Source organism: Cynocephalus volans, chromosome 3, assembly GCF_027409185.1.
Source record: "Cynocephalus volans isolate mCynVol1 chromosome 3, mCynVol1.pri, whole genome shotgun sequence".
Lineage (NCBI taxonomy): Eukaryota > Metazoa > Chordata > Mammalia > Dermoptera > Cynocephalidae > Cynocephalus > Cynocephalus volans.
Genome location: NC_084462.1, coordinates 88,346,428 through 88,373,332, shown reverse-complemented (window position 1 = coordinate 88,373,332; position 26,905 = coordinate 88,346,428). Strand labels below are relative to the sequence as shown.

The 26,905-nt window shown below is 34.0% G+C and overlaps 1 protein-coding gene across 1 annotated transcript in view; it reads right to left on the bottom strand.

The window, feature by feature from the left end:
- ATP8B4 (ATPase phospholipid transporting 8B4 (putative)) overlaps window positions 1-26,905 on the bottom strand; it is a 201,528-nt gene that overhangs the window by 71,054 nt on the left and 103,569 nt on the right. Inside the window, exons 12-14 of the mRNA XM_063090055.1 lie at window positions 21,539-21,747; window positions 18,379-18,422; window positions 5,257-5,422 (exon numbers count right to left, since the gene is read on the bottom strand). Of these exons, the coding sequence (XP_062946125.1) occupies window positions 5,257-5,422; window positions 18,379-18,422; window positions 21,539-21,747 (419 nt within the window). The remainder of the gene's footprint in view (window positions 1-5,256; window positions 5,423-18,378; window positions 18,423-21,538; window positions 21,748-26,905) is intronic.

The window sequence follows — 26,905 nt, the reverse complement described above, 5'->3', positions numbered from 1 at the left end:
TAAATAAACCACCTACATGTCTGCATATATTCTTGCATATATATGTATAAGCAAGTGGACAGGGTGAATAATACACACCAAATATTACCACTGGTTACCTCTATATAGGTAAGATTGGAGGAGTTCAGGAAAGAAATAATTAGCTTTGCCTTTTGTTTTTTTTTCTTTAGCTTTGCCTTTATAAATCTTTTTATTGTATTCTTGCAATTGACACAATGGGCATGAATTAATTTTTGAAATTCAAAAAAGGAAAAAACAGAGCAACTACCTGATCTGCTTATGAAATAACATAATAACTTCTGGCAACAAGGGAAGCTGGGTGCCAGGACCAACCTCTCCTGCTACAAACAACCATAAAAACCTTTTAATATTCTTTAATACATTTACAACCCGGCAAGAAAGCAAGACTTGTTCAGGTTAGAGACTGAGAAAAAGAGCACAGGCAGGATAAAAGAAGCACTTTAGTCTGCTTTTACCATGAGGGCATTTTCTGACAGGAGAACATGATCGTTGGTTTCCAGTCACTCAGGGCTTTGATTAGAAAAGGTATCACCTAGGGCCTGCCCAAGGTAAGAAGTCTGCTGGGAGACAACCTCTTAAAACTAGGCCCCACAAAGACAACTCCCTCAGTAGGGAATTGGAAATCTGTGCCCATTTAAGAGGGTATGCAATGGAAATCCAAACAAATACTGACTATAGAAAAACAGTAAAAATAACATCTTTGGGAATAAAAAAGAATTAAAATACATAACAAGAGTATATATAAGTAAGGACAGGGTTGATTAGTTTTAAAGGGTTCTAATGTCCTTGTTTTGTTCAAAGGAAGGCTTAGGCTTTGATAAGTTAATTGAGCTTAAATTTCTAGGTTAACCACTAAAATAAGGGTATGTTATTTCTAAACCAGCAGAAGTAAAAATGGAATAAATCCATAAAAAGATTTTATAAAAGGAGAGACTAAGAGACAAAAGGTGGGGCAAATATAAAACACAAAATAAGAAAGAAATCTAAATACATCAACAATTATATAATAAATACTTAAAATCTAAGTATATCAATAAGTGAATAAAAGCAAATGGACTAAATATTTCATTGAACCTTTAGCTTTGTCTGCCTAGACATTTTAAAAATGTTGAACAATATTCCATTTACAAGAGATGTGTCTAAAACCTAAGGGAAAAGATAGACAAGCAGGAAAGGGTAAAAAAAGGTGAACAATGCTAATGCTAACAAAAGAAAAACACCTATAACTACGTTAATAATAGATAAAAATAAACTTTAAGGCAAAAAGTATTACTAGAGATAAAGAAGATCAACATATATTGATAAAAGTTTTAATTTAAAGAAGATATGTCTACTAGTGTGTAACCAATAACAAGACCTTAAAATATATAAAGCAAACATTGACAAAACTGCAAATATAAGTAGACAAATATACCATTATAGTTCGTGATTTTAACCTACTCTCATTAATTGAGAAATCAAGTAGTCAAAATAATCCATAGAGAGGTTGAAGATTGAACAATACAATTAACAAACATTATATAATGGATCTATTTAGAACCTAATGCCCAATAACTGTAAAATGCATATTCACTTCAAGCACACATTAAACATTTATAAAAATTGAACACATACTAGGCCATAAAGCAGGCCTCAACAAACATTGAAGGATTAGTATAATGAGGCAATAAGAAAAAAATTCTGAATTTTTTATCTCTTTAATTGTCATTCATTAAAAAAGAAGCAAAAATCCTATTGAAGTATTCGTACTTCCTGCTTTCCTGCTTCTGAAATTTCATCCTGGCAAAGAAACTGAGAATAGCAACTTCTCCAAATGACTTCTCCATGAAACAAATAGCACACACTAAGATAAAAGCAATAATTCTATTATAAATTATACAATCATAGAGCTTTAGATTTGAGTTCTGTCCTTTTCCATAACTAACATTTGTAGAGAAAAGTTTATATTTTTCTATGCACTTTAACATATATGGATTTATTTGAACACTTAAGCTATCTATCCCATAATCAAAGCTTTAAAAGGAGAGCAAATATAATTTTCCTATACTCACAGTTATATGAAATCTTCAAAAGTTCATGAAAATATTCGTATCATATTTTAGTTCTATTTTTCCACAAACTTCTTGAAGTACCCTCCTAATCTGATATCTCAAAGCAGTAGATAGAATAGTTAAAAAGATACATATGTCTAACTCACCTCAAGACAAAAATCCCTTTAAATGGCAGAAAAGATATTAGCCTATATCTACTAGAATGGTTAAAATTTAAAAGAGTAATAATACTAAATGTTCATAAAAATGTGGAGGCACTGAACTCTCATACACTGATGGTAAAAACGTAAAATGGTACCACCATTTTGGGGAAGCAGTTGGGCAGTTTCTTATAAAGTTAAACATATACCAACAGTATGATCTGGAAATTTCCATTCCAAAGTATTTACCCAAAACAAATTTTAAAAATATATATTTTTTAAAGATATGAAAATGTTTGTGGGAGCTTTACTCATAACAGCCAAAAGCTGGAAACAACCCAAATGTATATCACCAGAGGACTAGAAAAACAAATTGTGGTAAATTCATACAATGGAATATTACTCAGCATAAGGAAAATGTGATATATATATATATATATACAGAATGAAATACTACTCTGCCCTAAAAATAGAATGAAATTCTGCCATTTGCAGGAACATGGATGAACTTAGAGAAAATTATGTTGAGTGAAATAAATCAGGCACAGAAAGAGAAATACTGCATATCCTCATTCATCAGCGGGAGAGAGAGAGAGAGAGAGATTTAAGAAAATAATATTACTTGGCAATAGAAAAGAATAAACAATTGCTAGATACAACAACATGAATGATAAAAACATTACATTGCTACATTGCGTAAAAGAAGCCAGACACAAAAGAGTACGTACTGTATGATCCCATTTATATGAAGAGTACATACTGTATGATCCCATTTAAATGAAGTATAAGAAAAGGCAAAACTCATCTTTAGTGATAGAAATCAGAGCAGCAGCTGGTTGAGCAAGAGCTGGGGGTGTTGAATGGATAGGGACATGAGTAATACCTCTTGAGTGATGAAAAAGATTTGTACCTTGATAGGGGTGGTGCTTACATAGGTATATATAATTGTCAAAATTCATCAAACTATATACTTGATCTGTGCATTTTATTGCATTTAATTATATCATGATATAAAAAAACTTCAAATGACATTAGAAAAGAATGAGTACAAATACATATTTGAAAAGTATCTGAAAGATAAAAAGTAAATTTGATCAATGAAGAAACAAAAATCAAGAAAAACACAGCACAAAACATTTGCAAAAGGAAATGAATACAGAGGTAAGAGCAACCCCAAAGAGTCTCCAAATTCAGAGTCAACAAATGAGAAGAGCACCATTCAGCATTCCTGGAACACGCAGACTCCTCTTTCTCTTACTCTGAACAACAGGCTGCAGCAACATTTGCCCCTGGATAACACCTCCAAGATTTGAGTGCTAGAGCTGGAGACCAAAGCTGAGCAGAGCCTGAAGTAGCTTCAGAATTCCATAAAAATAAGAGAAAGAAAAAGAATGACAGGGATTCAATGATTCTGGTCATTTTCTTCCAGGCCAGAACCTTAAATACTTGTACAACTCCCTCTCAAATGGGAGTTTCAAATGGCACTGACTCCTAGCACTAGATCTGGAAAAGCAAGATAGCAACCCCAGGTATCACATGAATTCCAGGAGGAAGGACTACCACATTCAGAAGAAAAGCCACACATTCTGCCTCTCCCTTACTGTCTTGGGACACAGGCCACTGTAATTAGAACCTACATTCACCAAACTGGGATTCTCAAAGGCAAACAGGGCAAACAGGAATTCTCAGACACAAGAACAGGCAACCACAAATCCATCAAACATTCGAGAACAGCGTAACAGACACAGAAAAAAGCACAGAAGAATACTTGATAAAAATGAAACAGAGGAAACAAAAGAAAATTTCAAATTAAGTGTAATTAATATCTTCAAAGAGGTCTAACAGAATATCATAAAATTAAAATGAAAACAGATTGCTATTAAAACAAAGTAGAGTTTTGGGAATGAAATAAATTCAATGGCACAGACAAAAGGAACTTACTTAAAGGCACATTTCCAAATGAAAATATAATAAACTATTATTGGTATTAGTATTATAAAGATCAGTTAAAGCCATAAATGTAAGTATGTAAATCCTCACAACAATTAAAATCTGAGGAATGGGTAAGTCCAGCATCATCAAAGACAAAAAACAATGGTTTAAATGTAGTCCCAGCAGGGAAAGAAAATATATATATAGGGAGATACACATGTATGGAGATATATGAGATACTTCAAAAAGCTCATGGAAAGATTCATATTATCTTTCAGTTCTATTTTTCCATGAACTTTCTGAAGTACCCTCATATGTGTGTGTGTGTGTGTGTGTGTGTGTGTGTGTGTGTGTGTGTGTATATACAGAGAGAAAAAAGAGAGAAAGATATGCACATAAACATATATGTCTCTATATATTTCACTTTAAAGTTGAAATTGCTTGGGTAGTAATTTTAACTTGATAGTTGGCAGCAGAAAAAAACAAAACTTGGAAATGAAATGGATTGGGCTCAACTGGGGCAAGAAGCCAATTCACTATACCGTTATCTACCTGCCTCACAGCTTCAAAATTTAAAGTGATCCAGTTAGTTTTGTTCTGTTCTGTGAACCCTGAGCTCCAAACAACCGTCTTGGAAGTATGAGGATTTGTGCACAATGGAACTAGAGTATTCTAAGATCAGTGTAAATTTATCCCCATTACTGAAAAAATTCATTCTAAGCATTTACCTGATGACTGTCTGCATCTATTAGAAGTGCACACTGACAGTGAGAGCTATGTGATGCGACTGTACCTGCCTATTTGTCCTGGCTACCAGGAAGCTCGCAGTCGAATGTGCTCAATCATGAGAAATAGTTCACCCCTTTAACTGGCATATTTGGGTCCTCATCTTTCCATTGCCCCTGTTTCTTTTCTTTTTCTTTTAAGTCTGTCTACATTCTTTGGAAAACATTTGGGATATAAACAAATACAAAGAAAAGCTAGTGACAGGTAAAGACCTTATGCAATGTTCTATGTTTAATTTTAAAATCCTCCAAATTCAACAGCAGTCTTGATTTTAAAAAACAAAAACAAAAAACAAGCCTCACCACTCAGACACACTTTTCACTTACCTGCACTGTTCTCCTCCGGCATTACGGTGTGGCAGAGAGCAAGTAACCGAAGGAATTCATGCACTTTGGGATCGCCCAGTTTAATGGATTCCATCAGATTCTGGTCAAAGAACTGAAACGTTCTATCTGCTTGGGATTTGACTGAGAAATCCACAGGCTCTTTTTTCTGTAGGAGAATTACAATGACAACAGAAAGAACTATAAACCTCATTCCAACAATAATCTTTTAAAATTCAAAAAATATTTCTTCCAAGTATTTTCAGAGTTTGTATGATTTTGCTGCCTCAAATGTCTGGCACTAAAATGGCTGTTTCATCATTACTGTTAAATATAATCTTTTTATTTCAGAGTCATGCACCAAAGCAGTGAACCTACTAAAAGCATATGGGAAAGAAAAGTCTCCAGTGGCTATACAGTTCCTTAAATACTCGTTGCATCTCCAAAATACAAAGAAAGCCTAGAAAACTGACAGTTTTTTCAAAACCTGCTTGATAGCAAAACCTGACCTGGCTTGAGCTCATTTTGGCAGCAGTATGCAACCTGGAATGGTATATGTCTAATTAAAGACATTTTAGCTCACTTAATACTTGTAATTAATATTATCCAATGCAAAAATATTAACGTGTTTGATTATGGGGTACTTTCTCAGATCTCACTGGAGATATCACATAATATAATGGCACACATACCATAATATCATTCTAAATCCAGAAAATTCTAAATTCCTAAACACATCTGGCCCCCAAGTTTTGGGTAAGGAATTATAAACCTGCATTTATTTCAGGAGTGAGCCCACAGAAGTTTCTACTCTGAACACCTACATGTAACAGCTTATCAGCTGCAGAGCTCACACTATCTTTCCCAGGATTATTGTTAGAGTTTTTATTCTTAAAGTTTTCATTAATTTTTGTAATTGATTCTAAAATTACAAGAGCAGATGCTATTATAACTACTTTTCAAAAGAGAAACAATGCTGTGGGCAATTTAAATTACCCATTCCAAGTCACAGAGCTTGTTAATACCTGCAGTGTAGATCCCTTGTTCCTTGAGACCAGATTTATTCTCAAATTTATACTACTGAATAAAAATGATAAATATTTATTATTATCTTTACAATGGGCCAGAAACCATGCTAACAGCTTTACGTGAATTATTGTATATATGATCTTCCTAACAACCACGTGTAGTAGATTCTATTATTATCCCTATTTTACAGATGAGAATCTGAGCATTGTCAAGGCCCACCACATAGAAAGTGGCAGAGCCAGGACTCAAGCATAGACCAAAATCCATGCTTTAAATACTTTGCCATCACAACTCCTTAATCTAATTTGTGATTATATCCCTGCCTGCTCACTAATTTAATAATAGCCACCATTTGTCAACTGTTTACAGTATACAAGCTTCTTTTCGTATATGATTCCTTTTAATATTTTCAATCAAAGCAATGCATGCAGATGGTTACAAAATCAAATAATACACCAAAGCTTATGTACTAAAGAAATAGACCCTTTATTCCCCCACCCACTACCACCACAGCCCCAATCCTACTCCTCAGAGGAAAATGCTCTCAAACTTCTTCAGAAGGTACATCAGATAGTTGCCTTGAGAACTCTAAATTGTGCACTTAGACCACCTCTTTCTGGATTCATAAGTATTAGACCTCGTCTACAAACATCCTTTCATACTGAGATGAGATTTAGGTCATTTACTCCACTTCTCCACTTTCCCTTCCCCTTCTAACAACACAGACATATCCGTATTTTTAATTTCCCTACTGGTTACTCCTGTAACTTTAAGTAACATACGGAGGACTGTTTTGCTTTGTTCTATCAACTCTTTTCATCAACTCTGAACACTCCCTGACTGGTAAGATGAGGTTGTCACCCACTTCCCATCTCCTCTTCACGCCTCCATTGTTTCTTCTTCCAACCTATCATTCATTTTTTTTTCTATTTCACTGTAGAATTTAAAACATTGGTGTTCTGTTCTGTAGCCAAACTTAAATCTTGTTCACCGGTCTCAGGATTGATCCTAAAAGTTGAAAATCCAAAAATGGTATATAGGTCTGTCTTTGAAATAATGTTCACAGCAGAGGCAAGAAGTGCACTTTATTATACACATCTTCATGGTCTAGTCCACTCAAGGCTGATTGTTTGCCGGGTCTGCTACTCAGCTGCGTTTTGGGATTTCTTTAATTACTCTCCTGGGCTGGAGTCACTGTATCCTCATCCCATGTCAGTTCCTTTCTTAATTAACTCACATTTTGCTGTGGCAAATCTTCCAATTACTTCATAAGAAAAAGATCATAGGAAGTAAACGTCATTGGCCATTTTGCCTGAAAATGTCTTTATTTTGCCCTCACACTTGTCTCATGGTTTGACACGCTATAGAATATTAGATTGAGAACCAGTTGAAGGGCTCCCCCCACCATCTTCTAGCACCCAGTGTTGCTAATGATAAGTCAGAAACCGGTCTGACTCACATTCTTTGGTTAGTGGCCTACTTCTCTCCTCTAAAAGCTATAAGCTGTAAGTGCCCCTCTTATCTTTAGTGTCCTGCAATTTTACAGAAGATGGTCTTATTTCATTCATTGTCTCTGAGTTTTCAGAGGGTTCTTTCAGTTGGAAGACTCAGGAAAATTCTCTTCTGATATTTCTTCTATAATTTTTTCCTCTTCATTTTTTTCTGTTTTTTCTTCCTGGAAATCATCTTAGCTAAATTTTGGATCTGCCAGTGGACCCTCTATTTCATCTTCATTCTCCTATGTTCTGACTCTTTCCTTTCATTCTACTTTCTGGGAGAGTCCTTGGCTTTCTCTTCCAACACTCCTATTGAACATTTTATTTTGTCACAGTTTTTTTTTAAACTTCCAGGAGATTTTTTTTCCTGACTGTGTTCTTTCCAGAGTATCTTGTTCTTATAGCATAAATGCCATAACTTCCCAAATGTCTGTGTTGGTGTTAGAGTTTTATCATTGTTGTTGGTATGTTCTATTCTATTCTTTAAATTATGTTAGGTCATATTGTTTCATGTATTTTGGCTCTTATCCCTCACGTTTTATCACAGAAATTTTCTCAGTGTGTGGTGACTTGTTATTGTCCATTCATCTATGTTTTTGAAAGGACATAAATTAAAAGTTGGAATTCCTTTATTACTACTTTGACTATCCAGATGATGTTTTCTTAACTATGGAGCCTGGGTCATAAAGGTCCAAGATTCATAAAGATTACAAATATTTCATCATCTCACTGTAATTTAAGTCTTTATCAAGAACTGAGTTATATTTTAGATATGAAAGTAAAAGTATTTTATGGCCTTATTTAAAGTGTATTTCGATTCCAAAGTTTTCATTTTGAGCTTTGGTACTTTTGGTAACAAACATTTTCTTTGTTTGGTAGATTGAAATATTTTAGAAACTATATTAAACATATTGAGTGCCCACTATGTACCAGGCACTTCTCTAGGTGATGGGGATTCAGAAGTGAACAAGACAGAAAAAAATCCCTACCCTCAGGGAGCTTATGCCACCTTATGGTTTGACTTTTTTTTATACTAACTATTTAGATATTTGAAACACAAAATATAAGTTATTTTATTCTTGTTAAAAGACAAAACATTTAAAAGGGATTATTTTAATAGTAACTCCAGTAATGAGCACACATATTGTTGAGAATTTCAAGACATGCCAACCATTCATTAACTCATATGCAATACAGCATACTTTGAAATAGACACTCAACATTTATTCATCTCAGTTATCATGCACCTACTATGGGCCAGGCAGTGTTCTAGGTGCTGGGGATAGAGTAGTAAACCACATTCCATTCCTGCCCTCCATGAAATTCAGTCTGTTTTGGTGAGGGACAAAAAAATGTCATTATATGATAAGTGCTGTGATGATGTAAACACAATTGATCAGAGAGATGGGACAAGGGTACAGGGGTATCAAGGAAAGATTTCCAGACAAGTAGCATCTAAGGTGAGGCTGGAGGGATGAGCAGGAGTTAGCCAGACAGACAGCTGGGGCAAGATTGTTTTAGGGTAAGTGTTCAACATTTACAGAGTCCTAAGTGAGAAAGTGAGTATGGTTCATTTGAAAAGACTTTAAGGAGTACAGTATGGCTGAAGCATGTGGGGCACATGCCCAAAGATGAATCTGTAAAGAGAGGAAGGGGCCAGGTTTTCAATGGCTTTGTCTGCCAGAAGCCAAACTCTTCCAGACAATTGCTAAGGCTCCCTTTCCCCACTTCTGGATGACTTGCCTACTGCATTCTAAAACTATCTCTGAAATTACAAAAGCAGGCATTTGCAGGAAGAGCATTGATAGGTTAACAAATATTAATGAGACTTTTGATTTGCTCATCATAGCATAAAGACAGATTTCCTCCTTGTCTTGCTAGAAATCACCCCCAGAGAGAGAGAGACAATGGAAAACAAAAGACGAACTCCATTTTTAGGGAAATGAGTAGAAACAAAACCCACACCTCCTTGAATTAGGTGTAATTGTAACCAAAGTGAAGAAGAAAGAATTACGGGTGGGAGTGAGGGATAGTTACAAGGGAGGAGTAATACAGGCGGGAGAGGGAGAAAGCTCAGAGTGGTCAAAGATCTCAGAAAAAAGCCCTCTAAAACAAAATCTTACAGGGAAGGAACACAGCCTTATTTGCAACAGTGGTAAAGGATGTGAAGCAACCGTCAAAAGAGGTTCCTGGACCTACTTTGTTCCCAGAGGCAGAGAAGTCAAGGCTAGACAAGGAATTCCAGAGATGAGCAGAATTTCCAGGAAGCATGCCTACTCTGGGTTAAGAGAGAAAGAGCTTTGACGTATTGCCATAGGCTGGCACAAGGTAGCAGCTGATCACACTCCACACAAATCCTGAATCAGAAGAAAGACATTACCCTCACTCTTCCCTCCCACGCGAATCCCTTGTAATTACCTGACTGAAGAAAAATTCAGCTCCTTCAATAATGAATAACTTTTTAAAAATGCTTCTATAGGAATGATATTGGAAAAAGAGTACGGAAAGTAAGGGAAAAATAAATATAATATGAAATACTCTCACTAGTTACCACAGAGCAGAAGAAAACTGTGGCCAAACATTTTCTCATTAATTTTAAAAAGAAAAATTGAATGAAGCCATTAATCCTATGAAACAACAGCACCAGGCAAAAACTCAGGGAGGAGGTGGTTAGAAAATAGGGGGAGAAGAAAGTAATCGGCCGTGTTGAAGAAAGAAGCAGGAAAAAAAATAGGACTGCTACAGAAACGAAGGTGAAATTGGAGAGAACACCTGCAGGAAAAAGATACTGCGAAAAATTTTAAAGTAAAGTTGCAGCACACAAAAACCGATTGCATTTCTATGCAATAACAGCGAGCATTCCAAAAAGGAAGTTAAAAGAACAATCCCATTTAAAATAGCATCAAAAAGAATAAAATACCAAGGAACAAACTTAACAAAGGAAGTGGAAGACTTGTTGTAAAGAATTTTTATAACTTTATGTTGCCTCAGTATCCATTTTGAATATAAATTTAACTTTTTCATACCAAAAGCAGGGCTCAATCACTCGTGACATAGTTTTCAGTTCTGCACCACAACCAAATGGCTCCAGTCAATGGCCAGAGATAAGAATTTAGAGGTATCTCTCCTGCCTAGCAAACTGCCTCCCCCCACACATGCTCTGTTCCCTTCCATATACTGCTAATTGCCACATGCATTTTTCTCTCTCTCCCTAACTCTTTATTGTCACCTCAAGTGACCCAGGGATGGCAGACTGCCCTCCAGACTCTTTATGTCCTCCTTGCCCAGGATCTGTAAGTAAAAATCTTTGAACTTGTTTCCTATTGCGGTGTTGTACTGAGTTTTTGCCTTGTGATGCTGTACTGAATTTTTGCCTTCCATGTGAAGAACTAGGGGTTGTCCCAGGCTGGGTTTTCCCCAGGATACCGGAGAAAGCAAAGGGTGGGCCCCCAACACCAGAGCGATGGCCAGGCAGACATAAACTGGACACAAATCAGATAAGAGCCAAAAGGGCATCTGCTAGTATAAACAAGTTTCCCATATGAGAGACTCCCTGGACGGCTAGGCATTAGGCTGTCTGCCAGGTAAAAGAAATAGTCATGAAAGGCACACTATAAACACACACATACAGCTCCCCTTTATTTTCCACTAGAGCAGGGTTGATAGCCGCTCTGGTACTAGAACCCCAATCTAGCCTGGGGCTCTCAAAATACCTGTACACTAAAAACTAGGAAACATTGATGAAATGAATTAAAGAAAATACAAATAAATGAAAATATATCCCATGGTCATGGGTTTGAAGACTTAACATTGTTAAAATGTCCATATTACCCAGAGTGATCTATAGATTCAGTGCAATCTCTATTCAACTCACAGTGGCATTTTTTATAGAATCAGAAAAAACAATTCTAAAATTTGTGTGGAATCACAAAGTACCCTGAATACCCAAAACAGTCTTGAGGAAGAACAAAGCTAGAGCCCTCACTCTAATTTCAAACATTTTACAAAGCTACTATAATCAAAGCAGTATGATACTGGCATAAAGACAGACATATAAACCAATAGAACAGAGTAGACAGCCCAGATATAAACCCATACGTGTACTGGCAAATAAATCTTGATAAGGATGCCAAGGCTACAGAACAGGGGAAGGATAGTCTGTTCAACAAACCCAGTTAGGAAAACTGGATATCCACACACAAAAGAATCACACTGGACTCTTACTTTATCTCATACACAAAAATCAATTCAAAATGGAGTAAATACTTGATCGTAGGATCTAAAGTTATAAAACACCTAGAAGAAGACATAGGAGAAAATCTTCATAACATTGGTGTTGGCAGTGATTTCTTGGTTATGATAACAAAAGCATAGGCAACAAAATAAAAAATAGGTAAGTAGGCTAAATCATACTAAAAAGCCTCTGCACAGTGAAGGAAACAACCAGCATAGTGAAAAGCCAACCTGTGAAGTGCGAGAAAATATTTGCAGGCCATATATCTGATTAGGGATTAATAGCCAAAATATGTAAGGAACTCCTATGCCTCAACAGAAAAAAGCACAAAAACAAAACAAAAAACCTTTAATTTAATAATGGGCAAAGGACTTGAATAGATATTTCTCCAAAGAAGACATACAAATGGCCAACATGTATATGAAAAATTTCTCAAAATCACTAATCATCAGGGAAATGCAAATCAAAACCACAATAAGGTATTATCTTACATGTTAGGATAGCCATCATAAAAAACATAAATAACAAGTGTTGAGAATGTGAAGAGATTGAAATCCTGGTGCACTGCTGGTGGAAATATAAAATGGTGTAGTCACTATGGAAAGCAGTACGGAGGTTCCTCAAAAAATTAAAAATAGAACTACCATATGATCCAGCAACTGCCCTTCTGGGTATATATCCAAAAGAATTGACATTAGGATCTTGAAGAGATATTTGCACTCCCATGTTTACTGCAGCATTATTCACAATAGCCAAGAGGTGGAAACAACCTAAATATACATGGACAGATGAATGAATAAAGAAAATGTGGTATATACATTCAATGGAATATTATTTGGCCATAAAGCTAAAAATATATAAATAAATAAACACACAAACAAATAAAGGGTGGGGAAGCAGACATGACAATCACAATTCCTTGAACTTGTTAAGATAAGTGAACAGATATGATGTAATGGGGGGAAAGGGGAGAGAGGGAGGGGGGAAAGAGGAATGGGTAAAGGGTCATGAAAATCAACTACAATGCATATTGAGAAGTTAATATTAAAAAATAAATAAAAAATAAGGTCAAAAAAAATTTAATGAAATAAATAGGGTTCAATAAAGACTAGAACAAAATAGTAGAAAATAATTTAATAGTAAATAAGATCCTTGTTAATATACTGACTTCTGGAACACACAAAATGTATTTCTAAAAATTTATTACTCAAGTACTAGTCCCATAATAACGTCTTTGCAAAAACACTTGATGGAAAAATTAGTTTGGCATATGCTTTGTCTTGGAGACTATAGAATAATATCATTTTATATTATATCCAAATTTATGAGAAGACCTGTATAAAAGACACTCTATAACTTTTTGTTGGTTCCATAATCATAGAAACTTATTTAATCACAGATTGTTTTGTTCATGTAATAAATTTTGAGCACAGCTGCATTAGGGAAAAAAAAAAAGAGTAACTTACAAGCAAGATCTAAAATACACAGTGCCTTAGACTTTCCTAAAACCCTTTACAGAAGAAACTGTGACCCAAAGAGGTTATAGCTAGTCGAACTGTCAATCAGATATAAAATCAAGAGAGAGTTATCAACAGATACTTCTTATGAACCATTGTTGAAACTAGAGAAACTTCAGCTAAATAAAAGATAACTGAAAAAACCATGAGAAAGAGACTAGTTAGTGGTGAACACCAAATGTCTTTAACTAAAGGACTAGATTTAAAACAAATAGAGAGATTAGGATGATGAAACAAAATGTACATATTACATACATTGACTACGTAGAAAAGACAGTTAAAAAAATTGGGAGAAGATGCTGATTTTCTCATTTTAGTATTTGAAGGCTAGAAGATATCATTTAAAGCTTCAAACCAACTAAAAGAAATCTATATATATTTAAGACCAGAAGGTATCATTAAGAAAAATATTAGGAAAATATGAGGGAGAAGGAGAAATATAATAATTTTATCATTCTTTATATTAGGAAATTAATTGACACTGCCTTAGGAAAAAACGAATTAAGAGTATCATATAAATTCTTAAAAGCATACAGTAGAAAAACAATAAAATACTTGCCTGAATATCACAAGAAAAGTGCACGTGCACACACACACAAAGAGTAAAGTAGTCCATATAAGGGAAGAATTATTAAAAAATGTAAAGAGAAAAATTAATAACCTAAAATATTATAACAGAACCAAGGCAAGATATAGTCCAATGTAAATGGGCCAAACCCACTTATTAAAAGATTGGAACTTAATGCAAAATCCAACCCTACACACTGCACAATAGACACACCTAAAACAAAGCAATTCAGAAACACTAAAAATAAAAGGTGGGCAAATGCAAATTTTTAAAATGAAGAATTATTATCTTAATATCAAATAAGATTGAATACAAGCCAAGAAGAATTAAATGAGTCAAAGAAGAGCACTTTTAATGTTAAATTGTGTAATTCCTAATAAAAATATGACCACTATTTCCGTCAATTCACCAAAAAATAGCATCGATACCCAACAAAACAAAGATTTCAAAATATACAAGAGCTATAGAGAGAGAAAGATTATCAGAACACTTTAGTTACCTCTTCAACCCAAACAGATAATATGGATAAAAGATAAATAAAATAAAGAATCTAAATTATATGACTAATAAGATAGAGCTAACAATACATAGCTAATTTATACTTTGACAACAGAAAACATGTACACTTTCTTTTTAAGGCCCTGGAAGATTGACAACAATTGACCTTATTAAGCCACAAAGAAAACCCCAGTAAATTCCAAAAAGTAGAAATAATAAATACCTTTTTTATTAAAAGTATAATAAAGTTAGGGGGAAAAAACCTGCCACCTGGAAATCTTTTAATTCTTCCTTAAAAACTCATGGTTCAAATTCAATAGTTAAATTTCAACTAAGCGTTCACATTATGTAACTGAAATAAAGATAAAATAATAATACCAAAAAAAATAAAATAGAGATAGTTTAATAAACTATATGCAAAATCTATGTAATAAAATTGGGAAGTTAATAAACTTAAATATTTATATTAAAAAAACAGAAAAGAATATAAATAAATAAAGCATCCAAGTATAAAGTAAGGAAGAGAAAAACAAAAGAAATTTTAAAAATGAAAGAAGGCATTAATAAAGATAAAAGCAAAACTTACTGATCTTATTAAAACACAAGAAAAAAATAAGAAAATTCAACAGCTGTACTTTTTTTTGCTGGAGAAAAGGGTGACTTAACTACTTACTAATATAATCAAGACAAGAAAGGAAAAAGACAAACAAAACATAAAAAATAATAAAAAGATGTAATTACCGGTAAAGAGTAAATTAAAAGAATTATAAGAACTTCTTTGCTCAGTTTTTTCTTTTTGTTTTTTGCAAATAAATCTGAAAATCGGGTTGAATTGAACAATATTCTAAGAAAATATAATTTTTCCAAAACATTTCAAAAGACATAGTAATGCTAACCAGATAACTACTGTAGAAAAGACTGTAGAAAACTTTATCAAAGAGCTACCACCCCAAACAGCACCAGGTCCACATGATTTTACAGTGAAATTTTATGAAAACTTTAAGGCACACATTACTTTTATGTTATATAAACTCTCCCAGAGAGTACGAAAAGAAGGAAAGATTTTTTATTCTGTTTTTAAAGCAAATACAACATTGTTAGCAAACAAACATTACTGCAAAAAAGAACACTGCAGACCAATGTCTCTTATAAATATCAAAGCATATATCTAAATAAAGCATTAGCAAACAGACTCTAGCAACACATTGAGAAAAGTTTAACATGACAATTTATGTTAAAACAGTTTAACATGACATTTATTCCAGGAAAATATGGATGATATTGAATCTGTTAATTTAATTCATCATATTAATATATCCACGGAAGAAAAAACATTTTATTGTGCTCATAGGTGATAAAAGCCATTTGTCTAAATTCAGTATCCAATTTAAGCTTTAAATAAATAAATACATAAATAAGATTTTATATATGGAAATTATGTATATAGAATAAACGGATCTTCCAAAAATACATCTATTTCAGTCCAAAGTCTTCATTATGTTTAATAGGGCAAATACTAGAAGCATATGCACTAATGACAGAAATAAAGATGTAAACAAGGACCACATTATTTTACATTATTCTAGAGGTACTAAGGAATGCAATAGATAGGAAAAAGAAATTAAAAGTAAAAACTTGGAATGAAGGGGTAAAATTCTATTTGCAAATGATATGATTATATACTTGGAACCCCCCCCAAAAAATAACTAAAAATTACTATAAATGATGAGATAATCCAGTAAGACAGTGGTATACAAAATAAACAAATTTATTGCTTTCATATTAAGAGGCATAAAAGAGAGAAAAGCCCCAGTTAGAAACAACAAACAAAAAGATAAATAACATACCTAGGAATAAAATTAACAAAAAATATGCAAGGTGTTTATGCAGAAAACTTGAAAATACTTCTGAGGGACACAAAATATAACTTAAGTAACTTAAAATACATGCTATGATCTTGGATCAGAAGATTCAACATCATGAGGATATTAACTCTTCCTAAGGTAATCAATAAATTTAGCACCATCTCAACAAAAATACCAAAGACAATCTGATTCTGAAATCCATGAGGAAAGCTAAATGGGCAAAACAGTTAAGAAAAATCTGGAAAAAAAAGAGCATTGAGATACAACTAACCCTACAAGATGTTAAAGCCTCAATAATTAAAACAGTACGGTACTGACATATGCATAGAAAGACAAAGGAACAGACCAAAAGTTCAGCAAAAGACCCAGTACCCACAAGAGTTTAGTATGCTATGAACATAACATCTCAAATCAGTGAAAAAGAAGATGGCTTTTTAATCAATGGGTAAACTGAGTAGCCATCTGGAGAAAAATAAAGTTGGACTCATACATTACACCCTATACCAGGATAAAATCCAAATGGATCTAAGATTTAAACATAAAACCTTAACTCTATAATGATGGTGTGCTTTATATCTGACACAAAACTAAAAAGTGATAAACTTCAACTACACAAAAATAAAATATTTTTGCATGGCAAAAATACCAGAAAAAAAAAAATCATGGCGCAAATGACAAAGTGAGGAAAAAATACTTGAAACTCATTTCACAGACAAAGACCTATTTTCCCAAATATATACAGAGTGACCATAAATTGATTTTTTAAATTAACAATTCAATAGAAAAAAACGGTAAAAAAAATTATGAAAAAATGTCCAACTTCACTCATAATAAGAGGAATTAAAATTACAACCATATTGATATTTTTTTTTTTTACAAAGTCTTGTCAAAGATAGAAAACTTTTGTGTTGGTGGGGATGGGGAAAAGCAGACACTCTTATACTTGCTTGTTGGCATGGTAAATTGTTATAAATTCTAAAGAGGGCAATTTGCAATATTTATCAAATTACAAATGCACATAACTTTTGATTTTCCAATTCCCTTTCTACAAACTAATTCTATACTCTCTTAACACATGAAATAACATATGTACCCAGTTATTTCTGCAGCATTTTCTTTACTAGGAAAATATTGGAAACATCCTAAATGTCCATTAATGTCTCTTTACATAAATTATGGAACATCAATATTACAGAGTACCATTTAGTCATTAAAAAGAATACGGCTAGTGGTATATGGTAGTGCTAGGCATCTATATTAACAATAATTTATTGTATGTTCGCAAATGGCTAGAAGAGAGGAAACCAAATGTTCTCATGATAAAGAAACGATAGTTTTGTAATGATGAATATGCTAATTACCCTGATTTGATCATCAAACATTGTATACGTGTATTGAAATATCACTCTGTATCCATAAATATGTACAATCAATACATTTCAATTAAAAATAAATAAATTTATTTAAGAATAAAAAAGGATAAGGAAGTACTTTTTAAAATTGATCTAAAAGATCTTCAAGATATACTGTTGAGAAAGAAAGTTGAAGAACAGTATGTATATTGTGCCACCACCTGTGTAAAAGATGGGGAAATGTACAAGAGGTCTTCAAAAAGATCATGGAAGGAATTGTATTATCTTCTAATTAATTTTTCCACAAGCTTTTTTTTAAGTATCCTCATATTTGCTTACATATGCATTACTATCTCTAAAAGAATTTAAAAACAGGGGGAACTCTGTGGTTGGGGGACCTGGATGAGAAGGAATTTTGGACGATATGTATCTATTTTTTTAATGTTATACATTAAGAAGTATCTCATCTGGTCATAGTGGAAATCAGACCTCTAGGAACTTATCATTTTTAAAAAGCACATAAATCTGAAATTAAAACTAAAAATAAAATTTTAGCTCTTTCACACCTTAGTTATTTCTGTCTTCTGACCCAGGTCATCATGTATTTCACCTGCCAAAACAAAACAAAAATTGAGAATTAAAAGTAAGTGAAATTGAAACTAGATTTAGATGTTTAGTTTTAAGGAATACACTTACTTATTAAAGCACCATCATTAGATAGGATTATGAATTCAAACATAGGAGTATTCTTAGAAGTGTTTCAATCTGTAACCTTAAACATGGCAATTAATGCAGAGAGACACATTTGTCCAAGATAGAACTAAAGTGCAATCAATAGGCATTAAAACAAAATATGAATTTGGCACTCATGTTTTTGTGTAAATTTTATCATTCTGTTGTTGCATTATCTACGATGTTTGCAAGAGGTAAATTTTTGTCTTCCACATTATTCTCACTGTTGGGGAATCCAAATGATATCCTAGCCAAACCAATTCAGCTTGATCAGTACATCTTTGCCTATCTTGGTTTGGGCCAGATACATCTGTGTGATATCAAGGTCAAATTAGCACGTAAACCTTAAACAATGTCTACGCCTTCTGCAGGCAGAGAACATAGCCACATATGTGCCAGAAGTTTAAAAATAACTTTTTTCTTAGTATAAAGCTAATATATGCTTAGTACAGATACATTGGAAAATACAGGACATTTACAGTAGAAAATAAAAATCACTAATAGTCCAGAGATAACCCAGAGATAATCAATACCTGTATTTGTAGGGTTTGGGGGGCGTTGACTATGTGTGTGTGTTTATACACATATATTCGTTATGCTCATAAAGTTCTTGTTCCTGCTGTTTTTTAATCACATAAGGTGTGACAATTTCTCCTGTCACTAAAAGTCCTTTGTGAATCTTATTTTGAATGGTCATATAATAGCCAATGGTTACAGATGTAGAATGATTTATTTTAGCTTTCCCCATTGTGGGGCACTTATGATTTTTCCAATTTGGGGGTTGGCATTTGAAAGTTTAATACTATTTTCCAGGATTATATGTCTTGTAATAATAATAATAAGAGTTAACTGCATCAACCATGTGCCAGGCACTTGCATTAGCACTAGTCCTTATAACAACCTTGCAAGATGAAGATTTTCATTCCTGTTTTATGGCTAAGGGAACTGAAGAACAGAGTTCAAAATAACATGCCTACACTAAAACTAAAAAGTCAGCATAGTGGGTTTTTGAAGCCAAGTCTATTTCTTTACTACAGAATGCTATGACCACAAAACACTTGGCAAACAGTCATTTGTTTCTCTGGGGCACAGGTCTGAACTGGGAATGCTGTGTAGCTGCTGTGTAGGAGTCCCTGAGCTAGTGAATGAACCTAGCCAAACACCTGGAATTTTAAATCTCAAACTCACTGTGGTTACATTCTAGTCATTACCCCATATGCAGTAACTCTAATAAAATCATGGGGGAAAAAATTGTGTTTTTGTCTTAGGTTGTCCCCCCCCCCCCCGCAAAGAAAGCCCATTCACAGGTAAGAAAGTGAAGAAAAATTAAAATCTAAGAAGGTAATAGTTCTGAGCCAGAAAATAGAAAATTTAGATGAATTAGAGTGGAATGTCAAGTTTCCCCAAAGCCCAGATCTGATATCAACAAACCCAAATTGTACAAAAACAAGAAAAAGTGATTCTGAAACATTCTGAGAGTGCTTTAGTAAGAATATATTTTTGTGGCATTTTAAATACATTATAAATTATAATGGTATATAAATTAAGGGTCTACAAGGGTAAATTAAATCTTTCAGTTACTTTCCTGCAGTTTATGAGGGAAATTACAAGCTATCATGGGATTGTAAATTTAGAGATTTGCAAAGATCTTGGGATTTACTCATATACCTTGTAGAAGTCAAGGGCCTTCTCTAAAAATAGGCTTGTAATAAACAACTTTACAAAATGAATATTGGTCCACATGTCTGATAATTTCCCTAAGATTGCTTCCTAGTAGTGATATTATTAGATCAATACATGGCAAAAGAATGCAAAAGTTCCCCAAATTCAAAATATCTCCAATACTCTTACTAAAATTTTCCCATTTATGGCAGTGTTTTTAGAAAGTCTCTGAAAATGATATAAAAGGAAACTTTTTAAGGAAAGGTTGGATATTATTTACCAGTCATTCTGTTACTGATATAAGAAATGCACAATGCAGCTGAGGGCTTGTGAAGTCCAGGTTGGAAATCATCTTGTCTACTACCAGAGGGGACAGGAGACGAAGCTGCTGGTAGACAAGAGCTGAGGAAACCATGGTGACCATGGGTTATGGGGTAGGGGTAACAGAGGGAAGTTGAAAGGCAGAGAGTGTACACATCAACTTCTTGCATCTGTGGTTTTGTTCAGGGTCAAATCTTGCTTTACAATATTTGGCAATGTGTGAAGTTTCTTATCAGGAGATAAAGGAAAGGTTTCCCTCTCCTTAGGTTTCCTTTACTTCCTGAGATTTCTGTATTAAGAAACTGGACACTCAAAGCGTCGTGAAGAGGGATTTGGAGCCCAGGAGAATCCAACAGAAGGTTCTGCAGAGCCTCCATGCTCTCAGCAGAAGGAACTGTTTGCTAACCAGTCATTGTCAGGGTGACAAGTCACATATAAATAGAATGCTTGAAAACCCAAATACAGAGCATGTATCCTGACAAAAGCATACAAATGGGAACTTGGTGTTGATGAAATAGTTTGTCTGGCCACTTAAGGTAAGGTAGCCCTGTAAAGTGTGAATCCTCCAAGAATGAATAATAAATTATCACAAACACATAAACTTACATCAATCCAAAAGCAGATAGGAAGCAAGCATACAATGCTGCTTTTAGCAAGATAAGTCAGGCTGCCAGGAACATGTCCTCCCTGGGATATGGGTCTATTGAGTACCACATAGCAGAATCACACAGTTGGAGCACTGAAAGGAACTTCAGGGAGTAATACCTCTAACCCGCTTCTCTATCCATAAATGGCAACAAATCCAAAGTTGCATCTAAATTATTCAACATTTATCTAATAACTATAGTGTGAGTGTTGATTGTGTGTCAAGTACTATGCTAAATGCTGGTGGTGCCCATATTAATAAGAAAGCCAGTGATGGTTTCGGGATTTTGCCACAAAAAATGGGGTTGCTTATTTGTTTAAGAACCATTAACAATATTGTTAAGAAAGAGGAACTATTTCCCTTACCATAGATTCTCCCGTTAATAGAACATTTTTTAAAAGTCATGATGTTTTGAGTGAGAGTGCCCGTTTTGTCAGAGAAAATGTATTCAATCTGGCCCAGTTCCTCGTTAAGCGTGGTCGTCCGAGCTTCAGCAGGTGTTGCTGTCCCATAGTAATACATCTTCCGATCCCAGTTTATAAAATAACTGTGTCCTAGACGAATTACTTCCATACTGTTGTCCATTAAAATAGAAAAAAAATGAAATGCTCCATCAATTTCAAAACATACAAAGCTTTGCCAAAGGAAGGAGTCTGCCAAAGTTCTCAGAGTCTAGAATAAAATGTGGGTGTCTGTCCCTATAGGTCCTAGCGATCTTCAGAAGCATCTCAGCACAGAGTCTGTTCAGAAACCTAAGTCATTTCCTCGCAGCATGGTTAAACTATAAGCTGACTTCACATAAAGCCTTAGGGAATGTGACATGGTTAGTTGGTTGTGTGGCTATTTATGTTAAACAAACCCAGCAGAGATTTCTTATGTAGCATATTAGTTTGCCTCTCCTATATCTTAGGGGAAACTAATTATTTTTAAAGATGTTTGTTAGATGTTTGACCTAAAGAAATGTGTTGTCAAGGACTTTCTCTCCACTACATTGTTTGATGTGGCTTTGCTTTGCCGAAAGAAGTAGAAAGTAATATCTCCATGAAGCACTAACCAAACCGTAATAGATATTGAGTAAAAGCAGGGGTGTAGTGTTATACTATTCTGCCCATTTACCAGGAAAAGAGTGTTGTCTCATGTTCTAGTGATTATTTACGACTTCCCAACTCCAGAAGCAAAATTTCTGTGGCCAAGGGTATGAACTCTTTCAATATTTATTATACGTAACACCAAACTGATTTCCAAGAGTCATAACAACATAAGCTTCCACCATCAGATTATGGAGAATTATCTTTTACCATATGCCAATTTAAGTGGCTTCTCATTACTATTTACTGCATTTCTTTTCTTATCAGTGAGTTGAATATATTTTTCAGATTTTACTGGCCAATTGTGTTTTTCCTTTGAATTAGCTAGTTACATCTATTTTATTTTTCTATTCTTATATGTGTATTTCTTTTTTTATTTTAATTTGTCAATATACAGCTTTGTTGGCCTTTGTGTCCCTTTACCAATTATATTAGTGTATTTCTTATTGATTTGTAAGAGTTCTATTGTAAGCAAGATATTAAGGCTGACTCGTTGTCGAAAAATAATGCAAACAGTTTATCCAGTTTATCAGTTTGTTTTAGCCTTTTAATTTTGTTTTTAGTTCTTTGACATGAAAAAAATTTATCTTTTTAATCAGCCAAATTTATCAGTAGTTTATAGTATCTGTTTTGGGAGTTTTGCTTAGATAGGCCTTCCCTATACTAGGATTATATATACATTTATATTTTTCTAGTTTTTATTGATTTTTTCCATGTTTAATTCTCTATCTCAATTGGAATTTTTTGAAGTATGATGTACACATGAGGAGCTAATTTCAATTTTTTCCAAACGGAAAGTTTTTCATCACCATTTTTTGAACAATAAATCATTTCCCCATTAAGAAGGGATGCTTCCTGTTTTGCATATAAATTACTTTACTCCCTACAATCTGATTTATGGATTTCAATTTTGTTCATTGATATGTCACTTAATGCACCTCATGTTTTCATTATTGCAGCTTTATAAAATCTGGCATTACCTGGGAAGAGACAAAACCACCTTTATTCTCTTCCTTTTCAAAAATTCTTAGCTATAATCAATTATTTATTTTTTCCTGATAGAATCAATGTAATCATCCAAATAAACTTTAGAATCAATGTATCAGTTTTCTTATAAAATTTATTTGGGATTTGGGTTAGGTCTATATTAAATTCTTAATTATTTGAAATGAACTAATATTTTATAAAACTTAAATGCAACTTCAAGGAGAAGGATAAGTTTTTCCAGGAATTTGATTTTTTAAAGTACTTCTATCAGCAAAGTTTTAGTTTAGCATTGTTTTGCTTTGTTTTCACATAGGTCCATACCATAGCTTGAAAGTTTATTTTTCTGGATATTATATCTTTTTACTGTTTGGATAAGTTATTAAATTGTTGTTGGCCTAAAGGAAAACTTAATTTTTAATGTTGCTCACATAATCAGACATTTAACTGAATTATCTTACTAAGAGTTTTATAGGTCATTCTTTTGGATTTTCTGGATTTATAATTACATTGTCTGTGCTCTTTTCTAATAGGTTTATTTCATTGTCAGTTTCATGTCTAATTTTGTTTATTGATATTTCAGTTTCATGTCTTCATACATTAACAGGGGTATCTAGAACAATATAAAATAGTAATGATAATAGCAGAGACTCATAGCTTATTTCTGATCTTAGTGGGAAATAAGTCTTAATTTTCTTATCTGTAAACTGAGAAAGTTGGACTAGATGACACCCAAGTCCATTCTGAGTATTAAATTCTATGCTTCAAGTTCTAAAAGTACATGACATATCTATATTTCCCCACCCAAAAGTAGTATGGTACCAGTTCATTTTCTAACTGAATGGTAACACTTTGTTTCTTCCCAACTAAAATCACACTATGACTATGGAGAATCATAGTCTATAAAGATAAATAAGCCATATTCATCATGTATTTATTTATATATATACTTTCAAGTATGATTTACTCTTCTGCATCCCCCCTACTTCCTTGAAAGTCCCTTGCTAGCTAGTCTGATTCAGCTTTGTTTTCCTTATTCCTTTCATTTGAAAACCATTAGCACTTATAATGGGCCAGGGACAGTATCTTGCCTGTCATAGGCAGTCAGTGTTGAATGTGTGAATCCCAATCCTCTAGACACTAATTCCACCAATAAGGACATTATGATTAAGAGAGATTAAGTGACTAATCCAAGGTCACTCAGATGTGGTCATTAGTCACATTTAGACCACACTGTGTGGACTATAGCCACAGAGCCAAGACTAAAATTCAGGCATTTGGTAAAGCCAGTGCAAACCTGGCCTTAAGAAGGGCATTATGCAGGTAACTATTCAAATCACTTGAAGATTTCATTTATCTGAAAGTCTAGTAGCTGCCTGTAAACTCAAAGCAAAATAAATGGAACAGAATTTGATTCTTCCATGTTGCAGTATAAGCCAATGGAAGTATTCTAAATTCATTCAAATTCCTAGAGCTTAAAATAGTTTGGAGAGGATGGGTATCCTTTTTGTTTGGGAAAAGAGGATTTAGGAGAGTCACAGTGGAACATTCAGCCCTTTATTCTATAATAGCAAAGAAAAGGAGACAAATGTTCAGAGTTAGCATAATCAGGCGGCTTAGCGTTTTCTGCCTGAATGCTCAGAGAGTAGGACCTATGATTCCACCCATTCTGAGGCAAAACAAGCAACATGGAAATGAGTTCCTATTGCTTTGGAAAGAACACTCAAAAGCTAACCTCTTGGGAGAACAATGGCTACATTTCTTAAGATGAGTATAAAAGAAAAAAACTATAGCTGGGTATGTCTTAATACAACAGATAATCAAATTGACAGCATAAAAATATGCTACCAAAATAAAAGTTCTTTGCTCACCTGGAATTGTTAACCATTCAATGTAAATTCTGCACTTTTATCCTCAAGTGACATGTGGCACTAATTTATTCTTTGTACCTATTCAAATATCTAATGGAAATTTTTGTAGACCCTCGTCCCTCCAAACATAAATACCTGGGAGTTCTTTCTTTCTATGTCTCAGTCTTTAGGACTGAGCAACACGAAATTCCATGGAATGCTTTTTCTCTTGTGTTGAGATCAGAATCACTGTTCTTATTTGGTGAGAGAAAAGCTTGTGTTTATCTTTGTCAATACTATGCCTTACCAACAAGTAGGGAACCCTAGCCTCTTCTGTTTTCCCTTACTTCCTCATTAACAAATCATACACAGTTTAGGCACAGAGGAAAAACACTGTGCCAGCTGTCAGAAGACTTGGGTTTGAATCTTGGTTCTGCCCCTCATTAGCTCCACGATCCTGAGCAAATCATCTCATTTGTGAAAGAAGTTCAGCAATAACTATTTCCTAAGATTGTTGCAAAACATAAATAAGATAAAATTTGTGAAAGCACTTTATATAAAATAAAAAATGCTAAAAAAGAGAGAAAGACATCCACAGAATATTTCACGGCATCATATTTTATAATACATTATAGAACATCAGTGAGTAGTTTTGTAAATTATAAGAAGCAATGCATACGAAAGTTTTCAAACAATAAAGTGTTATGCCATGATCTCAAATATATAAAAATATATAGGTATATATATGAATGCTATCTAAAGGTAAGTGGTATTATTTGGAGTACAAAGGAACTCAGAAATCAATTATTTTAATACCCTCATTTTATAGAGCAGCGCATATTTGACAGGCAAACTGAAGCACAGAGAAGGTCAAGTACTTTCTCCAAGGTCACATAGCTATTAGTGGCAAGACCAGTAACTGGGTTTGGACTATTACAAATAGGTTTTCTGCGTATCACTACACATTAGAAGTAAAAGGAATGCTAACCTGGGGATCTAGCTTTGGTCTCTAAAAAAATGAATCTTTCAAATCATTAAATGAAAAATGCCAATGCACTTCAAAGAAAGAATGTATACAGAATATCCTTCCTTCGTGAGGACATATGAAACTGCACATGTGCAGATGGTAAGCCACTATGCACATTTATTATTCATTTAGGACATAAAAGGAAAGCTATAAAAGCTGACCATAGCTCTTCTGACAAAGAGCAGGATTTACTACAGACTTTATAATTGGATACAAGCATGAGAGGTCCCCAGAATCAAAGATGAGCCAGTAGGATACAGTTTAAATAGAGCCCACTCTGACCACAGCTCCAGAGGGCCCAAAGCAATTTGTGGTGTTGTGGTCACATGCCGCTACTTCAAGTCAATTTCCCACAACTTGACATTTCAGTTTCCTGACCGCTATCCAAAACAAGGGTGGATTTTGTGCATTTAACTCCCCTTGCTTCATCATTGCTAGGTTTTTGGAAAGAGAGAAAAAGAGGCTCGTAAAAATTAGTAGGGATTTGGGCTGGTGATTTTGTATATTGTTAAAGTACTGATGATGAGGCCTGTCAAACAACCAAGTCCCATCTTGGCTCCAGTATCTTTGGGACTGTCTGGCTCAGTCTTGGTAGGATTAGGATCAAGAATGTCTCGGATAGAGACTCTAAAGCCAACTTCTAGGCCACGTCAAACAGACACGCACGGACACACACACACATACATATATACATACGTGTGTGTGTGTGTATATATATACATAGAGAGAGAGAGCATTTTAGCTCTAGTCTGTGGGACCAAATCTAGAACTGACAAATCAAGT